Source organism: Salarias fasciatus, assembly GCF_902148845.1.
Source record: "Salarias fasciatus chromosome 7 unlocalized genomic scaffold, fSalaFa1.1 super_scaffold_4, whole genome shotgun sequence".
In the NCBI taxonomy this organism is placed as follows: Eukaryota; Metazoa; Chordata; class Actinopteri; order Blenniiformes; family Blenniidae; genus Salarias; species Salarias fasciatus.
Genome location: NW_021941229.1, coordinates 25,987,938 through 26,014,141, shown reverse-complemented (window position 1 = coordinate 26,014,141; position 26,204 = coordinate 25,987,938). Strand labels below are relative to the sequence as shown.

The 26,204-nt window shown below is 45.2% G+C and overlaps 1 protein-coding gene across 1 annotated transcript; it reads right to left on the bottom strand.

Annotated features, from left to right (window-relative positions):
- Window positions 1–5,003: 5,003 nt before the first annotated feature.
- On the bottom strand, window positions 5,004–25,096 carry tbx5a (T-box transcription factor 5a). Its single transcript, XM_030085095.1, has 8 exons — window positions 24,953–25,096; window positions 24,189–24,283; window positions 22,551–22,670; window positions 20,403–20,550; window positions 12,424–12,576; window positions 7,762–7,853; window positions 6,242–6,474; window positions 5,004–5,563 (listed from the first exon to the last, which is right to left on the bottom strand). The coding sequence occupies exons 1-8, from the start codon at window positions 25,094–25,096 to the stop codon at window positions 5,004–5,006; spliced, it is 1,545 nt and encodes a 514-aa protein (XP_029940955.1).
- Window positions 25,097–26,204: the final 1,108 nt, after the last annotated feature.

Below are 26,204 nucleotides of genomic sequence, written 5' to 3'. Positions count from 1 at the left end.
TGATGGAGGGCCGACTGAAAGACGCACCGGTAGGAATTCGGTGTTTTCGCAGCGTAGCTCTCTCGGCGTGACGGCGTTACAATAAACAGCTCGCCTCACGGACACACACTTTTATGAAAATGTCATCATGTTGGACGTACGGCCGCCGTCGGGTTCGGGCCTATCTTTCCCGCTGCGACAAAGAGATACGCTCACAGTCCAAATAAACCGGCGATGCAGCAGAGTGACGTTTCATTCGTTATCCGGGCTTTCCATTCATTAGGCTTTCATTAATTTTCCTGCGGACGTATCGCCAGACTTTCAACCGCTGACCGTGATAACTGGAGCCGTGGCCAAAGGTTCCAGCTCCTCCCTTTGAAAAGCTGACCCGTTCTTTAAATGTTTAAAGAGCCGGTTGCATCACCCGTCCTCGCCCACACATGCATGTTTGGAGGGGGAGGGGGGGAGGGGGTGTGTGTGTTGTGATACATCATGTGTATAAGCAGTGGAGGGGAGGCTCGGGTTGGACGGGGTTAATGACCGGCCCTCTCGGCCGGCTCTCGCACAGGATAAGGCTGGCGGTGAGGGGGCATCTGGAGCGCAGAGGTCACATCGCTCACATCAAAGGAGGCAGGGAGTCTGGGTCAGTGTGTTTGGCTCAGAGGGGGAGAGAGAGAGCGAGAGAGAGAGACGGAGAGAGAGAGAGAGAGGAGTGAAGGAGACGAGGAGCCAGAAGGACAAACAGGAGCTGGAAACCACGAGCCGGGCAGCAGGAAGGGAATGGAAAGTGCAGGGTTTGTCATCGGGTTTGCTGATCCAGGGAATTTTTGCTGACATGACGACGTATGAAGTGGAAACGCTTCGTTTTTGCATTTCGTTTCAGGAAAGATCCGCGTTTCCATGGCAACGCCCTAAAAACAACCCTCAAACGATGTGGGTTTCCTGTTGGGAGTTTGTTTCTGTAATGAAATCACACACAGCTGCTCGTCGATGGGGATGGTACCGTTCACATCTGAACCGAAACGGTACCAATACTCCCGGGTACCAGTACCGGGAGTCGGTACCGGTACTCAGCGGTACCAGTTTTCAGTACTTTGGTGCATTTATGTGGAAATAAATGCTAATTTATTGCTGGCTGTAGACGAGTCGCTGATGGAGGCTAGCGTGCTAACCGATGCTAGCGTGCTAACTGTTGCTAACCAACGTGCTAGCGGTGCCGAATGCAGCAGTTGTGGCCGTAGATCTGAGGCTGGTCGCTCCGCAGCCCGGAGAGAAATCTTGTTCTTAACCAGGAGCTTCCTGATCAGCAGTTTTCCCGCTGCAGAGAGCGTAATCTGCATCGTATTTGGAAAAGTGGAGCCGTACTTCAGAGCGTTTTCTGTTCACGCTTGCTTTGATGACATGCTAGCTACTGACGGCATTGCGCTCTTGTGCCGCGATGCTGCGCTCAAGAGTAGCTGTGTTCATTTAGACAGATGTGTGGCTTTTATATTTTCAAAGAAGAGAACATTTATAGACACAGAACTCATCAAATACTCTCGTTTTTTGTGCAATGTGTATTTCATACATGGACGCACGATGAAAATGATCACTGTTAGCCAGGTGTCATACTGAAGCTAACAGTAGTTAAACGAAGATAAGATCTGACACAGGCTCTTATATCTTTAACTATTCTGGTCATGCCATTAATGAGAAGAAAATTTTCACAATTATTTAAGCAATTAGTTCCAAAAATTGCTGTAACCTCAACCATTTCAGTCGGTTCTGTTGGTCACAGGACAGACCGAGTGTTAACCAGTTCATCACCTGCTGGTAACCTGGTGAATGTCAGAATGTGCACGATCGTGCACGCTTCAGCGGCGAGCGAGGCGTCTCTGAACCCCGGGACCTCCAGCACAACGTGGTTCAACGTATGTTTCCGAACGTAGAGCCGTCTGCGTTAAACCCGTCCACTTCCCGACACTTTGACAGCTCAGGCCTGCCGGCCTGCAGCGGGCGGTCCGAGCAGTCCCGGCTCCCGTTTCCCTCTCGTGTCGAATCAGAAGCTAATTACGACTCAGACGCCCGATCTGTTTTCTCCTCCTCAGCTCCAAACAGCGCAGTTTGAGCTAAAACTTCCTGCTCTTTGCTTTTTGCTTCCGTCAGGCTCAAACGACTGACATTATTTAGCAGTATCATTATGTTTACTGCTCTCTGTCCTGCACTCTCCTCTCTTTACTGTCCGATTAAACCCAACCGAGTTGTTAAAGAAGGAATTTTCCCTGTCTTCCGTCACCTGCGCCGGCTCATTAAGCATAGTTAGGATCTGTTTAAAGAGGTGGTGAGCGAAGCTGAAAACTCCAGGAGCGATATCAGAGGGACTTTATAGAGAAACACAAGAGGGCGGAGCGTCGACTCTTCTCGCCATCGCTGCGAATAGACTCCGTTCTCAAAATGTTGCTGTGCGAACGTGAAGCATTTCTGAAGCAGAAATGAAAAAAAAAAAAACAAAAACCCTGACGTGTGTTAACCGGGAGGGCGGTCATGTGAACGGCGCCTGGAGGAGACGCCGTTCCTCGCCGCTACGCCTCAAAGTGTTTACAGCAGCTCTTAAAGAGAAAGGCAGGCAGGCTCGTCCAGAGCGCTGACTCCTAATCTCAGGGATTATCTTCTGGATGAAGCTGCGGTGGTGAGCAACTTATTTTCCTGCGACGGCGAGATAAAAAACAAAAACCCGACAGGTGCGACGGTCTGAGCGATTTAAACACAAGACGCCCAGACGTGTTATTTTTATTAATTTATTGCAGGTATTCTGTTATGTACATGTTTATTTACAAGGTTTAGCATGTTTTCAGTCTTATATTGATACTTTCCGTCAGCTGTAGTAATCTCTCCCCTTTTCTACATAAGTATGATTAGAAAATTCCTATACAATCAATAAAAAGCAGGCTATTTAAAAAAAAAGCAAGAAAAGAAGCCGGATCATCTCTTTGATACATGCAGGAGCGAGCTAATTTACATAATTGAAAAATAAATACTATTGACAAATACCATCCTATCGACTACAAGCTGTTACACGTTAGCCTTTGTCCGCGTGGAAAACATCAAACCTCCAACATTCAACCGACCTGCTGCTGCATCCTGTTCTGGGTCAAGCATGTTGATTTCCTGTTTTAAGCATTTTCCAAATCTACGTTTTGATTGTCGGGGAAGTGCCACTTTTAGGATTCATGTAAAGAAAGAACACACACATTCGCCAGGTACACGATGAAACTGCATTAAACACACAAAGAGAAGGAGACTTGACAGATGGCAGGTTTTTTTTTAAGTCAAAAAGACGGAAAAATTGAAATAAAAGGGGGATAATTGGACAGATTGAAGGTTTTTACTGGCTGCACTGACCTCTCTGCAAATCCAACCTAGTCGCAACGGAAGTTGCCAAGGTAAGTGTTTAGAGTGTGTTTCAATAAAACTCCAGCAATGGAATCACTGTTTATCCATCTATTAGTGGTGTTCTACCTGTGGAAGCTCGAGGTCCGTGCACAGGGAGAACATGCAAACTTCAAACCAGCTGACTGACGAAGTGCCTGCAGCACAAAATACGAACAGTTGGTGTAAGTTTGGAAGATGTGTGGCGATGAAGAAGAAGCTGAATATAAATTTACTGATTCAAAAATAAGAGAGAAGCTGAAGCCAAAATTTGGACATACCAAATAGATTTAACTGTTTCAAACAAACAATGCATGCTGGGATTCCTTCAATGTTGGGCTAGTCGGATTTCCAATGTGGAGTCTGCATGTTGTCCCTGAGGGTGTGTAGGGTTTCTACAGCTGTTTCTCACAGTCAGAAAACACCTTCGTTGGAATTGAAAAGGGGATTAGAAATCGGGGGCGTTCAGTACGTTTCAGCTCAGGAGCCTCCTTCGTCCCGGTTTCGTCTCGATCGGGTCAGACCGCTGAAATAGTTTCAAAACCATCTTTAAATTTGAACTTTATAGATTCTCTTTGTCACGGAGCAGAGCGCACGTGATGTAAATGTAGATATTTCTCACCACAGTCTCAACGTGAAGTCGGTTTTAATGAAACCTCCTGGTGCTAAATCCAGAGAAACGTCCATAAACCTTCTGCTCTGACTGTTGCATTATGGGTGTTTTTACCAGCTCAGCCTGAGAGCAGGGCTCTGGAGCTGAATGAAGTTAGTTAGCTAGCTTTCATGGCCTGGATGCACCAGTTTTGGTCTCTTTCTCCTGCTTGAATGATTTTAATTAGGTTGTAATTTGGATTTTATCAGCCTGTTTCCACACACTGGATTTAACTTTGATCGCATGTTTTTGAGAGAACATGCAAACTCTGCACAGACAGACTCGAACAAGGGTACGTTCCTTTTTAATGATGCATCTTTAAATTTCTATCCCTTGTTTTTAAAGAGGTTTCTGATGGTTCCCGTTGTGTCACAGACAGAAACTAACAGCGTGATTCAGACTTGTGAAAGCTGCAGTCGCCGTTTTCTGTCGTTTCACGTCGTTTTCTTGCTTCTGCATGAATAAACTGTTCTAACGTCATGTTTCACATGATGGAGTGGAGTTGAATTTTCACGACGTGAATGGAAATGTGCTAAAGCAATAAAAACAAAACAAAACAGTCCCTTATAAAGATTAGGAAGCAAGCGATTTTCCCAGAAGAGCCGCAGGAGCTGAGATCTGCTCGTTCAAAGAACTCCTTCACTGCTGCTTGAATACAAACTGGGAAGATGAAGGCAAGAACAAGAGTTTTGTACTTAAAAGAAAAAAACAAAACAAAAACAGAAGATATATATTGACTGATCTCACTTGACATCCAGAAAGGTGTCTGAGTCGGAGCACAGCCTCAGTCCTGATCTGGGGTCCGGCTCCTCTTCCTCTGTCTTCCCTCAATAAGTGCAGATTCTGTCCCTCGGCTCCTCCGTGGAGCTGGACGTCCGTCTGCGTCCACACCGTCCTGAACGCAACACCTACTGAACATATAAATACGGGTTCCCCTCGGCGCCGTCCTCCCGCTCCCCGGGTTTTAGCTGCTCTCGCTCCACTCGGGCAGGATGCTGACGCTGTGGACGGAGTGGTACTGGTGCGGCGACAGCGTGCGCGGGATGCCGTGCGCGTAGAGGTACTCGTTCCCCTGCAGGCCGGCCGGCGGCGGCTGGATGCCGGCGCCGGGGCTGCACTGGCGGCCCAGAGTCTGGTGGCTCATGGAGCTCTGGTACATGGCGGCGTGGTGGCCGTCGGCCAGCTGGGGCGAGGCGTGGCCGCCGACCCCGCCCAGCCGGGTGAAGTGGGCGGAGAAGTGCTGGTAGGGCTGCATGGTGGCGACGGAGCAGCCGCCGTACGGCGACACGCCGGCCCAGGTGTTGCAGCTGATGTCCTCCAGGCTGGGCACGGGCTCGGCGCCCTGCGACGTGCCGGCGTACATGCAGGCCTGCCGCTGGCCCGACTCGCCGCGGTAGGCGCCGCCGGCCAGGCCCAGGCTCTGGGCGTAGCCCACCGGCCGGTAGTAGTGGTCCTCCTCGCTGGACGAGCTCTCCAGGTACGCCTTCTTGTAGCCGTGCTCGCCGGAGTGGCAGTCGTCCTCCACTGCGGGGAAACGGACCGGAGTCAAGACACATTCTGAGTGAAACAAACTGAAGCTTCTCCTGGCGAAGCAGCAGGAAACCTTTCCAGCATCAGTGGAGAACTCTCTCGCTGCCTGACGCGCTCTTATTTTGAAAGGGTTAAAGAAGTGGCTGCTACAGTCTGGGGTCAAGAGGTCGCAGGGATGCCTTCATCCCACCATGCACATTTTCTTTTCAATGCAATTAATAACTGAAAATACTTTAAGATCTTCCGATTGATGCACATCAGTGGTGTCAAACATGAGGCTCGTGGGCCAAAAACGGCCTTTTAGAGGCTGCAATCCGGTCAAACTACCAAGCAAGAGGAAGGAAAACACTGATTTTGTTTTGAAGCTAATGTCTAAAGAATCGTGGTCACAACAGACTCGAGCTGAGATATCAGCGACGCTGCCATGACAGCTCGCTAGCTCGCTAGCTAGCAGGAGCCTCAGAACTAAACCATGTAAAAACATGCAGAATGCAACAGATCAAGGGGATTTTTTTTTTTAGACATTTCTCTGTATTTTACGTCATTAATACTTTCTTCCATTGAGACTGACGTCATTTTCCTGAGTTAATGTTTGATTTGGTGAAAGTTTGGACATTTTCAACAGAGAAAGACTAAAGTTTAGCCTCGGAGGTGGTCACGGCGCGGCCTCACCTTTCCTCTTGATGCAGTGGTACTCCTGGCCGTGCTCGTGCGGCAGCGGGAACGAGCCCGACTGGGGCAGCAGGTCCTGCGAGGCGCCGGAGACGCCGTTCTCGCACTGGCTGTACTGGGAGGCCAGGGCGCCCGCGGTGGCCAGGCCCTGCACCTCCCCGCTGAAGGGGCTCTGGCTGGACCCCACCCGCTGCCGCACCGTGCTGCGGGGCACCACCGGGTACTCCTTAGTGCTGCACACACACACACACACACACACACACACACACAGAGGAAGACGGCGGTTAGCCAGGATGTGTGAAAAATCGCAAAAACCCCAAACAAAGCTGGAAAAAAAAAAAAAAAAAAAAAGAAGAAGAGGTTCTCTTCGGTGGACCGGAGCCATGATTGAGGGATCGCCAACAGAACATCAATGGCGGCTGATCCATTGATTAAGCACTGGATCGTCCCGTTCCTTCGGGCTCTCTGGTTTTCGGGTGGAGGAGGGACCTGGTTTTCCCCCGTTGGGAGCGTAACTGGGAGCAGACCGCCGCCGCTCACTGCGAGACTGATGGTGTGGCTTGGACTCGCACCAACTCCCATGGGTTTGCGAGTTCTGAGCGGCGGGCTCAGGCCGTGGCGTCGTCCTGCACCTACTTAAGGGAGGCGAACGCGAGTCCGCCGCAGTCCGGCGCGCCGCTTTTAACAGCTACTGCGAGAGCCGAGATCCAGCGACGGCCGGGGATTTCTGCAGCATCAATCACGTCTGTGGACGGAGGTGGAGGTGACGGGGAGGATGGAGGGTTTTAGCGCTGTGGAGGAAAAGCCGGGCGGCTTTTCGGATTTTCTTTATTTCAATCCACACAGAGTGTTTGAGCCGCCTCGAAAAAAAGGAAAGGAAAGAAAAGGAAAGTGGTCGGTGGGGGTTTGAAAACCAGACTTTCTCCTTTGAAAATGTGTTTTCCACACAGTGTGGACCCGCGCTCCATCCCTCATCTGGACTGAATAACGGCAAGGCAGAGAGAGAGCGCACGCACGCACGCACACACACACACACACACACAAACACACACACACACACACACACACACACACACACACACACACACACACACACACACACACACGTCCAGCACAGAGCAGAGATGTTCCAGTGGTGTTTCAGAGGTTCTGCCAGATCAGCCATAAAAGTCTGGAGCGTGACGTCTGGCTCTGGACCAGCAGCCTCACTTACATCAGTGGAGGCCCGGCCTCCACCCGGCCTCCACCCGGCCTCCACCCGGTGCTCCGCCCGGCCTCCACCCGGCCTCCACCCGGTGCTCCGCCCGGCCTCCACCCGGCCTCCACCCGGTGCTCCGCCCAGCCTACACCCGGCCTCCACCCGGTGCTCCGCCCGGCGTGTCGGGAGTCCCTGCCTAACAGACGGTAACGTCTCCGCCGCCGCTCCACGCCGGCCGGAGTGTGTCGGGGTTTCCTGGCATTGACCCCGCAGCCCGGGGTCAGTACAGGACGGGGTTCAGTCGACCCTGTTCTGGACGTACCTCTGCATCCTGGACATCCGGTGGAGCTCCATGTCGTCACTTCCGCGGAACCCTTTAGCAAAGGGGTTGTTCTCGATCTTCAGCTGCGTGATCTGAGAGAGAGAAGTGAGGAATGACAGCACTTCATCACAGGAATATCCAAAACCTCGTCTTCCCAGTTAAAACAAAACAAACATGCATATTTATTTACTCCAACACAACTTTAAAATCCTTCTGACAGAGGAGACGAGGACTGGTTGTACGGTTTTACATGAAGCACAAGAGAAATATATCTTAATAAGTAGTGAAATATCTGTGGCATTGTTCACTGTAAAACTGTATTACATAGAAAATACACACATTCTTTAGTTTCTTCACTTATTTAAGTTGCAAAATTTAAAATCTTCTTGGAATATCTTTCAGTAACAAGGAAATGAACCTCTGAACTATAGAATGTAGAGCAGAAACACTTTGATAGTCCCAGAGGAAACTTTTTATGAAGCATTTTGACCTTTTGCAGAGCATTAAACACCTGACAGTTTTCTGAGCACTATGAATAACTCTCTGAAATTTTCTAAACTCTATGAACAAATTAAAACAAATGTATGTAGATTTATTTGCCCCAGTAAACAAGAATTAATGACATAATACTATTAGAAGATATATAAAATGCAAATTTAATCAGAAGACATGTTAATAAGGTGATTTATTAATAATCCTAAGAAACTAATGTATGTTTAATCCCCTCCAAGTGCAAAAATATCACATGAAGTTCATTAAAATACCACGATTTATAACTTCATGTTTTATATTAAATACTGTTGGAGTCGTTTCGATCAGTTTTCCTCAGTAAATCAGCTCCTGCGTGTGAATCTATTATGTGAAACAAACAGTGGAGACGACGGACACTTCGGCTTCACTTCATTCAAAACGTTTAAACCGTCAGGTTTTCCTCCTTCCGTGTGTCAGTTCAGGGTGAAGAAATGGAAACTTCTCACTTAATGTGGTCAAAAGCACAAATACTGCAGCTGAGTCCTTGTTTCTATATACATGCGAAGTATTTAGAAGTCCAAGGATTTTTCTTTTTTTTTTTTCTTGAAATAAGTGTTTGAAAAGGAAGTATCTCCATAACTGGCAGAAAAAGTGAACAATTTGTGGTTTTGTTGAGTTTGTAACTTTACAAATGATGTTATTGCAATTTTTTTCTCATAAGTCACAAAACTTAAAGCAGCCTTCAGTCAGAGGGGTCGGTTAAGGAAATGTAACTGTATTTATAAAAGCTGAGAACTGTGCTTATCCAATAGATGAACTCTTAACACCACGCCCCTGAATCTTATCTAAATACATTTAAACACCCTTCACAGCCCCAAAATCCCATTTCTCTCTATTTATATCCTGATAAGTTTCTGAAGTTGTCACTGAATTTCTTTAGAAGGTTGACCACGTGCCGTTGAGCATCACTGTTCTCCTTTATAATGTATGTTTGTATCATGAAGATGTGATTTAGAGGAAGCATTGTTGACGACGGGCGTAGTGAATGTGAAACTCGCCAGCTGCTGCACCTGCCTCCGTGTTCAGCAGAGCAATTCCAGCAGGAAGCCTGGAGTCCACGGGAAACGACGCTTGATTTATGAAACGGCCGCTGAAAAACACTGCGGTGGGATCAGAACGTTCAAATATGAAGCTCAAATTGGAAGTATTACTGTAAAAGCTCCTCAATGTGAGCGTGCACGGAGGTGATTGAGGTGAAAAAGCCTTTTCAGGCTGCAGGCTCGTGTGATGACAACATTACAACGAGTCTTCACGCAGCAGTGGCTTCAGGTTTTCCTGGATGAAACACCAAAAAGTTCCCCGAGAGGCTGAAATTACAGATTGGATTTCCAGGAAGCCAGACGCTCTCAGGGATTCTGAGCTTCACGGCGGAGTGAAAGCGTGTTTGGGCGAGCGGCGTTTTCACGTCCTCATGGCAATTTTTGGTTTAGAGTAGAGAATGAATCTGTGATCTGTGGCAGAGAGCTGGCATAACACACACCGGAGGGGAGTAATACCCGTTATGATGGGACTTTGGGGTAGAATGTCTTTGTCGATACCAAAACAAACAGCGGATCTCAACAGTGGGTTGATCCGGGGAGATCCCTCCGGTCCGCCGCGGATTCTGGCAGGTAACGAGCTGGAAGCTTCCAGCGTCTCTGACCAGACTCGGAGGTTTGCCTGACACTTTCCCAAACCTCGTAAACTCTCTCCTGCGATGACGCTTTCACTCTTTTTCCCTTTTAAGACGTTGCTTCGTCGGTTTTGGATTCTAAAACACTGGACCGATATGAACCAACTGTGAGGCTTTTGTTCAGAAAGCCGAGTTCTTGCGGTGGGTGGGCTCAGAGGATGGAAGGAAATCTGAATATTCACGAGTGGATCAGGAAAACTCTGATCCCAGCTTCAAAGACTCGACTTTTTACTGGTCCGTGTGTCCAAACTGGGCTCATTAAAGCAAGCAGGCCGCCATACTCGGCTTTCCAGATGCTCTGGGGCAATTTCAGCAAAAACAGAAGTGGACCTCTATGAAATATAACTTAAAATGAAGCTGTGGAGCTGCTGGCTCCTGTTCATGTTTCCAAGAGTCCAAGAGATCCACGTTAACAAAAAAAAAAATAAAAATAATAATAATTGGGGGAAAAAATGTTTTAATTGCAGCTATGACAGGAAATACTGGGTTCTGGAGACTTTGGCTGCTTTCACGAGCTGAGAGTGGAACAGGTGAATTGGACACGCGCCTGCAGCACATATTGCTTTGGCAGATGCTGAACTGTTTGATTAGACAGTTGTGTCAGGAAGAAAAAAATAAAAAGAGAGAGAAACGGCCTGCAAATCCGAAATGCTTGTTTTTCTGCAGGTCTGGAAAGCCCCAATAATTAGCCCCCGGGTTACGATCTCAGCCCCCAGTAACGTGTCTGAAAATAATGAATGGTTTCTACAGAATGTCGCTCATTTGCGCTTCCTGTTCCCAGAAGCGCGGAGAGCGCTGATTGGCTGCGGGGACATTACGAGCCCTGCGCCCCTCTCTCCCTTATTCCCCAAACTAAAAACATATATAGGCCTACATGGGCAAATGATGTTAAACAGACGCTGTTTACAGATATTTTCTATCCTAAAGAATGTTTCCCCCCACTCAGACATTTGGACAGAGGAAATATTGAGGGTTTTTTTTTTTTTTTCGTGCGTCGTCCTTTTCTCGCACACAAAATGAAGTTAAGAACAACTTGCGGCCTTGAAAAATTACAGATTAATAAGCTTAATTTTCATGGTTTATGCCTCCTGTTTTCTTTATTGGTCATATGGAATAAAAAAATATTTATCCATAATTCAAGTTTTTTTTTCATGCAAAGACTGAAAAAAAAAATTCTTGAAGATTTGTCTCGTCTAAACGAATATATATAAAACTATTTATATAGTTGTTTAATATGTATTAGCTCATGAGATATAAACTTGATTTAAACGTCAATCCCAGAATTCAATCGAAATTTATTTAATTCCATGTAAAATAAAAAAAGAGAAAAAACACTTTTAGGTACTAGTTAAAAACAAAAATGCTAAAAATATAAAAAAAGAAAAAAAAGGCCCAGAGCACATATTTTACCATTTTAATCTACGGAACTTTACATTACATTCTGGCGCACACACTCCTGGGTGGGACTTCCCTCCTGTTTCATGTATTATTTCTTCTAAATGTGACTTATTACAAACATGAGGTGCGTGGAAGTTTAAGAAAAACCAGCAGTCAAGCACTTCACAAATGCTAAAATAAACTATAGATCTAAAGAAAGTTTAATCTAAAAACGCACTTTGAAAAATCTATTTAGAGCCATAGTTTTATACTAAACCATTAAAAACAGAACAAAAACACGCCGAAATGTTTTTCGCATCCGTGCGTAATTGCGCAAAGAGAAACATAACAAAGTGGAAATTAATCGATGAATGAATCGAAATGACGAGCTGTACAATCTAAGATAGGTTCAAGTTAATATTGCGGGAGCAGATCTGAAATTAAGTGACAATATTAACATATTTTATTAAAATGGTTGGTCGAAAATACTCGTTGGTGGAGCAGCGGCCGTGCGCAAACCTGCAGTGCCATAGTTTATTTATTATTATAAATGTTATTATCGTTATAATTATTGGTCTTACGCCGCGGAGAAGCCGTACAGCGTCTGATCCGGTTTATCTGCAGCTGGAAAAAGTTGGAGAAAGTCGCTCGAGGTCAGACGTCGTCTCGTCGGTTATCTGAAGTTTCCCCCTCGTCTGTCTGTCAGTGACTCAGTGATATCAGCGATTTTCAGCTGAGTATGACAAGACTTTGAACTCAGAAACATGCCTTTCTTTCTTCTTCTCCTTCTTAACCCCCCTTCACCTTGAAGCGTCCCACAAACTGCTACAAAAGTCCAATTAAATCCTCCTGCACGGCGTAAAAATTACACTTTATTTAAATAAAATCTAAAAGGCGAGGATTTTGCATATTTTTGTGCAGCCAGATTTTTTTTGTTTTAAATGCAACAAGCTACACATTTACTTCTGCAAAGATTTTCCTTGTTCTAAACATTGTTAAATTAAAGCACCTCATTAAAACGAAAAAGTGGTATATTCCGTGGTTGATGAATCCAAAGCGGAGCTGCTGCGCCTGGTTCTCACCTTGTGGTTCTGGTAGGAGGTCACGGCGATGAAGGCGGTCTCCGGGAAGACGTGCGTGCAGAAGGCCGTGTTTTTGGAGCCGAAGCCGTTGTTCTCGTCCGCTTTCACGATGTGGATCCGCGGCTGATACTTATGCATGGAGTTCAGGATGATCTGCGCGTGGAGAGGACGAAACGCGGTTTTACGCAGCTGACGCGCTTCTTTACTTGAAAGGACAAGCTTTAAAAAAAATGAATAGATAAAAAATAAAAGCTTGTAGAGGAGGTTTAAACACACACACACACACACACACACACACACACACACACAGTTTTTTTTAATACATAGGACTATTAAAAATTGCTGCTCTGACGAGGTTCCCTCCAATGCAGTGCAAATCAATCGGATTTCCCTTAAATGTAATTTTTCATAATTTTTGTTTAGTTTGAGAAAACTTCAAATTCTTGCGCTCCAGCAACACATTCCCGCCAGAGAAAAGACTGGTAGCTAAAATGCAAATTAACGGATTTAAATACTGCAGATATTCATGCGCAACACTTATGAAGCCAAAATACTTGTATATGGAAGGATCTGTCTTTTTGCTTGACAAACTCGTCCAAAAAAGTTATTTTTGACACACAACATGCAAAGGTTATGAGCTTAAGTGTGCAAGAAGCAGAAGAAAAAAAACACTTGGCTTATATACCTGGGCAGTTCGACATAATTACTGAATACAAGTATGAACACTGGTGCAAAGAAGCTAAAACTCAGTCCAACATTTATGCAACAACTATTTTTTCCTTGTGGAGACACTGAAAAATGTTCCTTTTTTCACATAACGCATAAAGGCTGCAGAGTTTTTCTTTAACTCGAAATAATTTGATGCAAAGCAGATCATTTTCAGTGTTGCACAACTTAAAATAACAGTGTGTACATGTGCAACAAACTTATCCTGAACAAAATCCTGCAGCATCTGTCAACTGAAAATGCTTATTATTCATTTTCTCTTCACTGTTTATGAAGGAAAAAAATGTTTTCAGTGTAACAGATTTTTTTTTTTTGGTAACTTTTTTGCACATTCCTGTTTTGAAACACTGGTTTAAAAAATGGTCAGTAGTGCACAACTCGTGCAAATAAGTCCTATCTTGTGGAAACAGGCGGGGAACTGATGCATTATTATTGCAGTCCCATGTAAATGTATGTTTACATGGGACTTTTATTCTTGTTTAAATCTGAATAAAGATAATAACCACAGGAACGCCTGAAAACTTTGGAATTAAAACTTTGGAATTAAATTTAAATTCAAATAATTGGGCGTGACTTTACTCCGGTCGTTCTGCGCATGCTCGTCCACCGCGATGACGTAATATTCCAAGATGGCGGCCCGCGGTTCAACTGTACCAGACGATTTATTTAACAGAGCTTTAGAAGAAACGGATATAATGAAAACAGCAGAACAATGAGGATATTTTGAAAGCTTTAGCATCACAGTTAATCGAGAAACTAGAGAAAAATCACCATCAACGTGTTTTATCTACTTCCGGAAGACGTCATACGGCACGGCCACCTGCTGTCCAATCAGAACGCTTTGCCGCCCCCATCGCTAAAGAGGATTTAATCTTTCATCTTTCCCATTGAAAGCTTCACGCTCAGGAATATAAGTTGGACTAAACCAGTTCTGAATGGAAAGCACCGTGTAACCACAGACAGACCTGAGAGCTTTTGTTTCTGTGACTCAGCAGCTGCTTTTAATCCACTTAATGCAGCATGTCAGTTTGTTATTGCAGAAAACAAAATGCAATAGACGCTCCGCTGTTTTTTCACATATTTTACTATCTGCATTTGTTGTGATTGATTCCCTCGGTCAAAATGCGACTCTGTTTCAGCCCGAAGCTGCAGGTGAAGCTGCAGCCCCCCCCCCTGCAGGGTGTCCTCTCACCGGTTACAGTGTCAGGGGAGATGTAACAGCCTGACATGAGCATGTCGCCTCTCTGGGCTGCCAGGCCCACTTTGTGCAGAGTGATCTCCACACAGCTGATCCTGAGTCTCGACCTTGTCTTTTGAGACCCTCTCACCCGTGGATCTCTAATCTAATTGTCTTGACGGATCAAGAAATCTAATGGTTCGCTCTTTTTTTCCTATATTCATCACATCTACTTACATTCAAGAGATAAAAATAGAGCTTTGTGTCCTGCCTTCCTTCCTCTTGACCCCCTCTTTTTTTTTTTTGCACCCCCATACCCCCACCTTCCTGCCCCCGGGGCATTCCTGCTCTCTGTTATCTCTGGATTGTTTTTGTACCTGCCTTTCACTGCCAGCAGGAGAAGAGCCGGGGTCGCCCCGGCCTCCGGTACCTGTGGGGGCGCCCTGCAGTAAATGGACGTAGCCCTGAGCCCTTTTCTCGGCGCCGAGTGAACCATGGAGGCCTACATACGTGACACAATGGTCATCCATTGTCGGCTCCCTGTTGAACTTGATCTCATTTCATGGTGCAGTAGGTTTTCGTAATGGGCAGGGACGGGGTAAGAGTGTATTCCAGATGCCTGCCATGCACCTTGTCGATACAAATGATTTAATGGAAGCTACTGACCCCACCGAGAGAGGGGGGAAGGACATCCGCCAGGGAGGGTTACCGTAGCACACCGCCCGAGAAGTCAAAATATGACTGTTTTCTATTTAAATGGATTAAAGATGTTGTTCTTCCACATTCGCAGATGATGCTTCCATGAAAGAGATGAATGAAAGTGTGATTTCAGCACGCAGGAAGAAAAGTAGGTTAAACGGGACTCTTTACAATGCCGCCATTCATTACCGGCTCAGTATTTATCATCACTAACGTCGGGGACAAACCACAAGAAGCAGCCGGTCCGTGCAGCGCGATTTAACAGGATGAAGATGTCTGCCAGCAGCAGACAGAATACAGCGCACGGACAGTGCTGTACGTGCACGTCTGACCCTGGGAAACGGCGGCCTGTGGCTTCCTGGGGTCCAGCGTGAGCCGGTCCTGGCGGTGGAGCAGTGGGGCGCATCGCTGCAGACCACCCACTGGGACCTGAGCTCACGGCCGGGCTCGGCGGCCCGGTGGCTGCTCCGTCCCTCCAAACCCCCCCGCCGCCCCCCCGCCGCTGCTTGATAGTGTTTAATGGTAGTGAGGGATCACCTCGGGTCCGGAGCGGCTGCCCTCTGCTTTAAAGTCCCGCCACATCAGAGAGTTTCCCCGAGCCGCGGACCGGCGGCTTTGTACACCATCATCTGCCGCTCATCGCACACTGCCATCGCAACGTAAACAGTGCGAGCCTCACACCCCGCCCTGCAGACCCAAACATGTGTGGGAAGGCCTGGGGGGGAGGGGGGGTGACGGGAGAGATGAGCAACGCTGAGAAATCCTGAGAGCGGAGCCGGAGATCAAACGGGAACGACGGCTCGCTGCAGATCTCAGGACGGAACTGTTTATGTCCGGGAATTCAAATGAGCGAAAACACTGAAATGAACAAACATTTCTGCAGCAAGAGCAAACTCCTGTGTGTGTGTGTGTGTGTGTGTGTACGTGTGTACATGTGTGCGCGCGTGCGTGTGTGCGTGTGTGTGTGCGTGCGCCCCTCCACAGGAGCGGGGGAGCTCCAGGGGGGTCTGGGGGAAGCCTTTTCCCAATTTGTTTTTCTAATTTTTGATGATAAGTTTTGATAAAAAACAAAAAGGAAAAGTTGAAAACTATTAATTATGTTTTTGAAACACATTTTTTTAAAGACTGAACTTATTCTAAGTGTGACAGAGATGAAGTCAAACCATGAGTGTTACAGTGAAGGACGACATATAAAGACACGTCTAGCTGGCATGAGGACAGCTAGTTTTTCTTTTTTTTAATTATTACTGCACTGTATGAAAAGTTTGTCCAGCAATTAACCTAATATCACCTCTATTTAAGGTACTGGGGCTAAAAACGGGCGGGGAACGTCCGATTTGTCCACGAGTTTAAACACTTTCTGAAAACACTGAGGGGAATGTTTCCACAGAAATGAGCTGATGAGTCTCATGTTGTTACTGAGGATTAAAGTGCAGCAGACACTCGGCAACATGTAGCAGAATTAGCTCTAAAGCTACACTGTCATGCATTTGTGAAGATCTGCATGCAAATCACTGCAATATGCAAATAGAGGAGCTTTTTCTCTCTCTTTTTTTTTTTTTTTTTACTGTATTTTGCAGCAGGAAGAAGTTTTGAAAACATCAGTGTCGAATTTGCACTGATTGTGCTTGAATTTTTCCAGAACTTGTTCCAGTGAATTGACTTCAAAATCATGTTTTCAAAACCAAGGATAACGGTTTGAGTCGCCACCAAATTGAGGTTATTATGACGTGAGATGGAGCCTAAATGCAAACGATCGACCTGCGTTTGAATTTGACCAGAAGGTGCAACGGAGAAATACTCTGGTTTTTTTCAACATGAGAGCCTCGCTGTGAAGGATAAAGAACATTTTCAGCACAGAAAAGTATTTGATCCTGACTGAAGAGACATTTGATGGTGCAGAAGCTCAGAGAAATTCCAAAGTTTAGCTTTGAAAGAAGTGTAAATGCAGTGAGGAGATTTAGATGAGAGCAGCCAGCACTGCTGTGGTTACTGTACATTTTAATATCCTTCACTCTTCTTCTGTGTAGTTTATCATTATGTATTTATTCTATGCAGTAATAACCATCTCTGGCATATTTCCACTCACCAGCAACATTAACATGGCAGAAGATAAAACTTATCTGGTTTTTATATTCTGGTTTTTAATATTTACAGTTGTTCGTATTCTTTATTGGCGTTTACTTGATGCTGCTGCATTACAAGTTTCCACTTTGTGGGACAAATGAAGGCTTATCTTATCTCATCTCATCTTAATCAGGAGCATTAAAGCGTAAAATGCTTAAAATTTGAAAAACTTCCACTATTGGATGTTTTGTGCAAATACTATTTTTCATTGAATGCACACGTCATGATAAATTCCATCCAAACACAGCTGCATTCAAAGTATGTATCATCTAGAATCACATATAAAGAGTCAAATTCCGGATTATGATGGATTTTATATCAGAGCTGTTGAAGAAAAAAGTCTATATTGTGTTAAACTGTGTCAGTTATTGCACATAGTATTGAAGTTAGCTTTTAGGCACACGTTTATAATTTGACGTTTTCTGAAGCTTCACAGTTGGACTCTGTAAACAGTCCTGAGCCGATGTGTGCCCAATTCAGCAGAGTCCAAAAGGGAAAGAGAGAGAAATGCTGTGCAGTGCTGCAGGCCGTCTAACGGACAGCAGCGATATGTTCTCCTCCCGTGTCTCACTGCTGGTAATTATAAATCATCTCCAACTTATTCCTACCAGCTGGACCGGCAGGCTGATGGAGTGAGTTTCTGGCGTTTCATTTATGAATCCCGTGGTGCCGTCTCCCGGCACGAAGGAGGGCGAGCCAGGAACCGCCGCGGCCAATCAGGGCAGAGCGCCGGGGAGGGAGAACACACACTTTAACCCAGAATTTACAGCTCGCGTTGCAGCTCCGGTTCAGAGCAGCCGGGTGGGGAGAACATGGGGCTCCGTCTGCTTTAAGGCTGGAATCACGTTTACTGTCACCGTTCAATCAGTGGCGACTGAGCAGGCTCGGCTACTCTCTCACTGAGCTCTGAAAACTGGATTTCAAAGGTAGAATTCTGAGTTCTAATGGACCTTTTCTAAAGAAACTCATGATAGTAGTGAGATTTAACAGTGTGGGATCAGTGTGACTCTACATCCTGTTGTGCCAGATATAACCAGCACAACCTGAAGCACCGAGGAAAAGAGTCCAGCAGTTCAGTTAGATTTCCTGATGGATTTCACTACTGTCGTGTTAAATAGTGTATTGTTTGCTTAAACAAGTAACTCGGTGTTCCATATTTTCAAGTTTAGTGTGCACATTGTCATTTTACACACCAGAGCATCTCTGCATTCAAAAAAACTATTTACAATTATTGAAGGAAAACTTCAGTTTGCTGGAATTGATTCCCATGCAGCTGGTTATGAGTGAAGACACACACACACACACACACACACACACACACACACTGCTACAGACAGCCTTGAGTCCTCAATTAACCGCAAATGCATGTTTTTCGGAATACCCACACACACAGGGGGAACATGCAATCTCCAGAAAACCCGTCGAGCTAAATCTGGACTCAGACGTTTACAAAATATCATTCAGACCATAAAAGAAGTGATCAGTTAGAGCTGAATGTGCTGCAGTTCTCCTCTCATCTCCTCAGGTTTGATGGTTATTAACTCTCAGAAACATGGACTCTGATTTAATCCAGAGTATTTTCCCCTTATAACCCGATAATCCTCTTTAACAACAAGCCTGCCATCCATGCACATTTTTTGCGTGGTTTTTACGAGCCGCTCTGCGAACAGGAAAGCTAATTGTGGGTTTATTCCGACATCTAATTGGGCCTGGATGTGCCGGTCCACTCTCAAGCCTGCAGTCGGCTCGCTGTTGATGAAGTAAGTGATGTTTGTGTTTTCTGTTTCTTGGGGTAAGACAGGAATCACAACAGCCTGGAGCCAGATACTGAGTGCAGAATAATGAGGAGTTACAGCGAGGAAATGGGTACCATCAGTCCCTCTCTGAGGGGGGAGGAGGGGGAGGAGGAGGCTGGCTGGCTGGTGGTGCAATTGCATTTTTTCCTCTGTGCCTTAAAGAAAAAAAAATAAAAGTGGCCTTCTAGTTATGCAAGCTGACTTTCAGGAGGTCTGGAAGTTTACTGCATGCAGGGGGAGCTGCAACAGAGCTGCAGCACACAAAGTGTCCCGGAAAGTTCCAGCAGACTTTTTATAACAGGCAACATCCTCTGCATTAAAAGATGACAGGGCGATGATCAATTTATGCTGCGAGTGTGTGTTCCTGTCATGTTTTCCCTGCTCAGGCCGATCAGGGCTGAATGTCGAGCAGAACTCGGATAAAGAGGAGACGGGTTCAGCTTCACAGCCTAAATTCACTTTTAACAGGTTTATTCTGTCGACAGTGAGTCACAGTGTGTGATCAGTGTGTGTAAATACTGGCAGCTGCACATTCTCAGCAGTATTTTCATTAAGGATTTGAAACTGCAATTTCTGCACATTTTCCTTGTACATCTTTAGGATTCCCAGTTAATAATTTAGTTTCCACTCCTATGAATTCTATGATGCTATTTTGGAAATTTCATTAATATTTGCTAAATGGTTGATCTCATGAGAACGTCACAAAAAAAATGTTGAAGTAAGTAGACAAGCACAGAAAGATAATTTGTGTCTTTAGTAGTCAAGATTTTTTTTAAAATTTAATTTCATTAGTGTCTTGAAATATTTTGATAATTGTATTATTAATATTGGTAGTCTAAAAAGAATGAAAACCAAATGAGAATTTGCATCAACTGAAAAAAGCTCAGTTTAGTATTAGTTTATGAATAAAGTAGTTTTATTATTATTGCTCATAAAGTACAATATATTTTTGTTTTAAATGAATGAAAAACTGACAAATAGTTTTTATCAATTAAACAAATTTAGAAAGTAAAGTAGTTTGGAGAAACAGTGCTTGAATGTAGTTTTATGATCATTATAACAATCATTAAGGTTTCTGTTAATTTACTACATATTTTTTTGATGGGCTAAAGCGAATTAAAAACCAATGAGAAATAGTTTACATTAATGACAAAGTTTTGAAAAAAAAAAGAAAAAGAAAATGCAATGTACTTTAGTTTAACAGTACTTGAAAAATAGCATTCTGATAATGAAGTGGTTTATTATTATTAATGTTCTTATTGTTGTTGTTTTTATTCCAGTGATTACTTCAGTACAATCTGTAAGAAAACTTCTTAAAAGTTGAACAAAGTTAAAGTTACAACAGATGTGTCGCATCTATTCACGAGGCCCAAAACGGTTCCACACACACACTCGCACGCACACGCGCACACGCACAGACACGCGGTGGAGATAGGATGGGCCCAGGCACCTACGTGTCCGAACGGGTCCAGGTGGTTGTTGGTGAGCTTCAGCTTCTGGAAGGACACGAGCTGCCGCATCCAGTGCGCGCCCGTGGCGGGAGAGTCCGGGTGCACGTACAGCCTGCCGGGCATGGCGGGCTCAGCCTTCCCGGTCACCGACCTGACGCGCGCACACACACACACACACACACGGTTACACAGCTGGCCAAAAAAAAAATTAGCCCTTCACATTATTTCCAAAATGTTATTTTAAAACAAATTAAAGCTTTTAAACTATTATTTAATGTATTTGAATTGTCTTTAACGCAGAAGCAACAAGATGATAAGAAACGCGCAGTTTTCCGCACTTCATGCCTCAGAAGTTCTAAAAAAATGACAAAATAAATGTGATGAATTGAACAGAGGCGGGTGTTCCCTGTCCGGAGCCTTACCGGAGCACTGGACAGTATAGTTCATGTAAAATAACCGGACCGGTCAGATAAAACCAGAAGAACGTCCTGTGTACGGGATGACGTAATGACGCCGTGTGACGCTGTGACGGGAGCGCAGCGGTCGTGATGTTGAAACCAAATAATTATTAAAGACAACGTTTTCTGTCCTGGTTCGATCCGGAGTGGATTTTCTGATCCAGTATTAAGGTGAGCACAGAACGAATATCATTTCAATTTCAAATTTAGATATTTTTTTCTGCTGCAGAGTATAGTGATGTTAAAGTTCATAGCTTTATAAAACCAACCAAAAAGTATCACAGTCTCAACTTAAATCCAATTTTAATGAAACACGCGGAAGTAAAATACGGGGAAATATTCATAAACCTCCTCCTCGAGCTGTTCTGCATGTTTTTCCAAACTCCCGACAGCAAAGCTTTGAGGCTAACGCTAGCTAGCTAGCTGTAATGCTAGGTAGCTAGCTTTCATCTCCGATGGCTCCTTTCAGGGTTGTTTTGTGTCGCCTACCCAGAAGACGTGTTTTTGTTTTTTTTGTTTTCTTTTTGGGGGTGGGGTGGGGGTGGGGTGGGGGGGTGGGGTGGGGGGGGGGGCGGGAGCGTTGTTTGGAAAAAAAAAAACAAACGTTTTCTTTTTTATAATTTACGTTGTGGTTTGTTGGACTGGACTGAAGTGACTTACTTAAATAAATAGGAAGTTAATACTCGACTTCCTGTTTATTTCAGCCTTTCACATTAAATGAAAGATTCACTCATCTTCATTTCTGCTTATTGGAAATTGGCAGATATGAAAAAGTCATCATGTTCTTCTTGTGTGTTTCGAAATATTAACTTTTTATTGATCAGTGTCATCATTACAACTTCAAATCATTTCCTTTTTCAGTGTATACTGTTGGAGGAGGGGTTGCTGTTTCCAGGGAATCTAAAGTCAACTCAAATAGCACCAAACTTATTTTCACATCCATGCATAAGAGATTAGTTTAAGTTTTAATAATTAGTTTCAATTGATGCACCACTTTTTGAAGCAGGCGGATTTTTCTCTCTTTTAACATGCGGAATTTTGTGTGTTTTATTGGAAATATTTTTTGCTTATATTGTTTTTCACAAATGCATCAATTTATTTTTAAATCAACTAAATGGTGGCGTACAGTCCCTCTCGTTCACTGGTGTTTGGTTTCTATGCATTTTAAGTAGAGTCAAGTTTTCAGTTGCGTGCAGTTTGTTTTTTTAAAGCAGTGTTCGGAATTACTCAGATGTTGACGGTCGCGCTTTCAGGAATTCCACTACTGACAGGCCGTTGTCCTATTTAAAGCGTCCTCTCGTTTGAGCTCTCACTCTGCACACCTCTCAACAAATACGGCTTATTTCTACTCCAACCTGAGAGCCGTGCCTGCACGCACAGGCCGCCGTGCGTAAAGGAAAAGTCATTAACGTCCAGTCACACTTTCCCCCTGTTGACTGCATTTCTTGGCAGCCGTTAGAAAACGCGCAGTTCATAATTCTCTGGGAAATAATATGTCCACATCCGATTCTCGTCCATCACAACAATGTAAAATTTCCTGTTGGGGTTCGCTCCTGAGAGAGGACCTGCATGCGACCCCCTCAAACAATGGCGCTCATTCTGGTTCTGCGCGCCTGCACGCGGGGCCGAGGTGCACAAACACGAAGCCTTTTCCATGGAGCGTGCAGTGAATTATTCCTTAAATTTTACTCACCATTTATTGTCTGCGAATTTGTACCGATGATCGTCCGCGGGAACGACGTCCATCAGGAGAATGTATTTAGTTTTGGGGTTTAATCCGGTGACTTTCACTTTGAAGCTGGGGAACATCCTCCTGGAAAGCAGAGAAGAAGGAGGTAGTGTTTATGTGAAAGTTTGGGAGCGAAATATTTTTTATTCTCGAGAAAACATGCATTTTTGTTCGATTTAGCCAATTTAACAGGACATTATAAATAAATGCACATAATCAGTGCGTAAAGATATTTTAAGAGTATTACACTCACTAAATGAAAAAAAAACCGCACATAATCACATGGAGTGATTTATAGTATATGAAGAGCTTATATCATATGATCCTTGTTTGACCTTATTGGAGCTCCGTAGACTTCGCAGTGCCAGAAAACATGTACTTTGTTTCGCTGTTCGCTTCCATTAACAAAACTCAGCAGACCAAGAAACCTGCACCAGGCACTTCACTCGTACTATTTATTATTAATATACTTGTCAATATTTATGACAGATCAATTTTGCCTGACTCTACTTGACCCCCCCCCCCCCCCCCCCCACACACACACACACACAAAACACAATACATGGATAATATAACACCACCTCTCAAGTAGCAATTTAATTGTATTATTATTATGATTATTACAGAACATTTTCATAATTTCGAGGCAGAAAAGAATCAGTCTAACATGTTTTTTTTTGTCAGTGTGTTTTTGGGATTTTCGCCGTTTAATAAATCACTGGAATATTTAGCAGCTGCCATACTACAGGGGAAAAACAAGTGAGCAGTGTCACTGGTAGTGTGTGTGTGTGTGTGTGGGGGGGGGGGGGGGGGGGTGAGGAGGGATGCTGTGGAACATCATTTATCGCCTCAAAAAAACAAGAGTGGGATGATTGACGGGAATATAATGGCCAGTTTCTGCAGCTGTGAGGAAACAAACCTCCTGCGTGCACCGGGGCACTCTCGGGATTGTAGTATTGAATTATAAATATGCACCATTTAAAGAAAACACCGTGCACGTGCGTCATGCACGGGCCATTTGACACGAGAAAACACCCGCAGCCATCGTGCATACATTGCAAGCTCACACTCGGGCTGTGTGTGAGTGTGTGTATGTGTGTGTGAGAGAGAGGTGTTTGGACTGGATGCAGTCAGACGGCAGCTGACAAGACGCATTCACTGACACGCAACATGTTGCTGCTGCTGCGTCGCACGGTCTGAGCCTGCGCACTGCGGGGAAAAAAAGCGAGAATGTGCATCTAAAAAGTATTTATTCACCAGAAAGTCTCACACCCACGTCCCCCTCTCTCTCTCTGGCTGATTGGTCCGTGCATTTCCCAGCACGGCCACCCAGACTAAACTGCAGGTTGTTAGTGTGTCCGCCGGATGCTCTGCGTTTTCTCTGTGGTTCAGTGCATGTTTCCAAACGCTCCACCGAAAAAAAAAAAAAAAAAAAACCTTTAAAAAAGTCTCCCTCCCATGAAGTTTGCTGTTAAGCACGGAAAGAAGCCTTGATAAAGAATCTCTCCAGCTTTCCCTGTCAACAGGTAGCCATTAAGACCTCTGATTGCCTGATTGCCTGCTGTTTTCTGGTAGCGGTGACGCGTGTTTGCGCGCTCTTACCGTCCGGCTTTGGTGATGATCATCTCCGTTCCCACCTCATGAAACTTCATCCACAGCTCCCTTTCGTGCAGGTACACTTTAATTCCCTCCATGCCCTTTAAAATGAAACATTTACAGCTTATGGCACTCACGGAATTGTTATAGTGACAGATGGACGAGACAGCTGAACTGTTGAGGCAAATCAGCCGAAGTCGGAACAGATAATGTTCAAGTCACTTTTAAATACTTATGTGTTCGAAATTTACTCTCTAAATAATTAAATTAGAAACTATAAAACAACAGCTAAAAGTGCCAAACAAAATTTAAAAACTAGTCCAAACAGTTTTAGCAGAGATTTAGAATCAATGAACTCCATGTTAAAAAATAAATAAATTCAAAACTAATTCAGAAGTTTTAAGCCTGACAGGCCTTACAGATTATAAACACATTCAAACTAAAGTATAGAAGGCCAGAGGTGAAGCCCACTCAGACATGATCTAATAACAGTCTTAATAATTTCTATAATAATTTATATTACAGCATTTCTGAATTTCAAATCCCCCCTAAAAAAAAACTACTTCTAACTTCAAAGTACATTCTCAACGTAAAAACTTGAATTTGCAAAGTTTTTGAATTTTCAGGAAACGTGCACGACAATGTTCTCAGTGAACATTTCTACAATTCCTCAACTCCAAAACAGCGGTGCCGTGAGAGTCTGCGTGACCCCGGAGAGCGCGCGGCTCGTGCGGCGCCGCCGAAGCCGTGCGCGCGAGGCCTTCACTGACCTGCTGGATGTAAGTCGTCTGCGATGAGGGGGATTTGCTGGAAGCCCCGTTCTGTTTCTCTGATTTATTGTCGCTCGGTAATTCCCGTGAATCCGAGCCACCGGGAGAGTTCTGGAGGACAAAAGTCTCCTCTTGGTCCGCCATGACCGGAACTCCGAACCGCACCGGCCCAGCTGGAAGACCGAGAAGCAGAGATGTGAGCGGATGGAACTCCGCGTGTTAACGAGCTGATTTCAAGCAGGGGACACGGATCAGGTTCACTAACAGCGACTGGTCAGATCAGACAGGGCGCGCGAGAAAACCAGGAGAAAAGGAAAGCATCGCATTGTAATGAATGTCAAGGATTGAAAAAGCCATAGAGTAGCCTGGAACTACACCAATGTGTTTATTTTCCCATTGGTCACTGCTGGGATTACGCAACATGCTGGCTCATTTGAATAAAGCGCCGCAGAGTTTGGTGAATTTGCAGCTTTGCGCGTTGTTCTGTGAGAATTGTGCTGCGCGCTGATGTAGGCCGTCTCCTCTTGGAGTCGTTTTTTTCCTGTTCATGTCTTCTTATTTTTCTCATTAAAAAACTGTCACGGTGAAATCTAAAGCAACACAACAATGGCTCCTAACAGAACAGACGGAGCCGCGATCCCTGCTCCGCTCACTACCGTGAAGCTCCGGGAGCTCAGCCGGGTCAGAGCGGCGTCGGCTTACCTAGGAAATAAAAATGAATAAAACCGAAAAGGAAAAAAAAGCGTCTCTGCAGGCTGGAGCGGAGGCGCAGGAGAGCTGTCCTGCCTTCCCAACGCCGACCACCTCGTCCCAAATCAGATAATCCAGTCGTTCTGACCGCTGCGGGCGCGCGGACTCCCCATGAATGAATCCCTCCTCCTCTCACGCACAGTGAGTCCGGACTGAGTCGGGAGGTCCTCGGTGACAGCTACGACGACGCTCCGCTCGGCGCCGTATTGTGCATTTTACTCAGAGGTCCGGTGTTTTGTGCGTGCGTGCGTCTTGAGCTGAGCCAGCCGATGGATAGCACGTCGCGGCGCGCCGTGTAGCCGAGTCCCAGCGGAGAGGTCCGTCCCCTCCTCCTTCCCTCCTTCCCTCCTCTCTCACTCTCTCCCTGCCTCCGTCTGTCTGTCCAGCGTCTGCCTCTCTCGCGCTCCCTCTCAAAACCTCCACCGCGCATCAATGACCAGCCGTGCGAAGCGGAAACCGAGTGCGCGACGTAGAGATGGTGTGGGGCGACGGAGGGGGTGGA

Excerpts from the sequence above, each read along its gene's own strand:
- tbx5a (XM_030085095.1), bottom strand. The coding sequence starts at position 25,096 with ATGGCGGACCAAGAGGAGACTTTTGTCCTCCAGAACTCTCCCGGTGGC. Across the intron at positions 22,671-24,188 it reads ATCATCACCAAAGCCGGACG|GAGGATGTTCCCCAGCTTCA; the intron begins GTAAGAGCGCGC and ends TCTGCTTTCCAG. Across the intron at positions 12,577-20,402 it reads ACCTGGACCCGTTCGGACAC|ATCATCCTGAACTCCATGCA; the intron begins GTAGGTGCCTGG and ends CTCCACGCGCAG.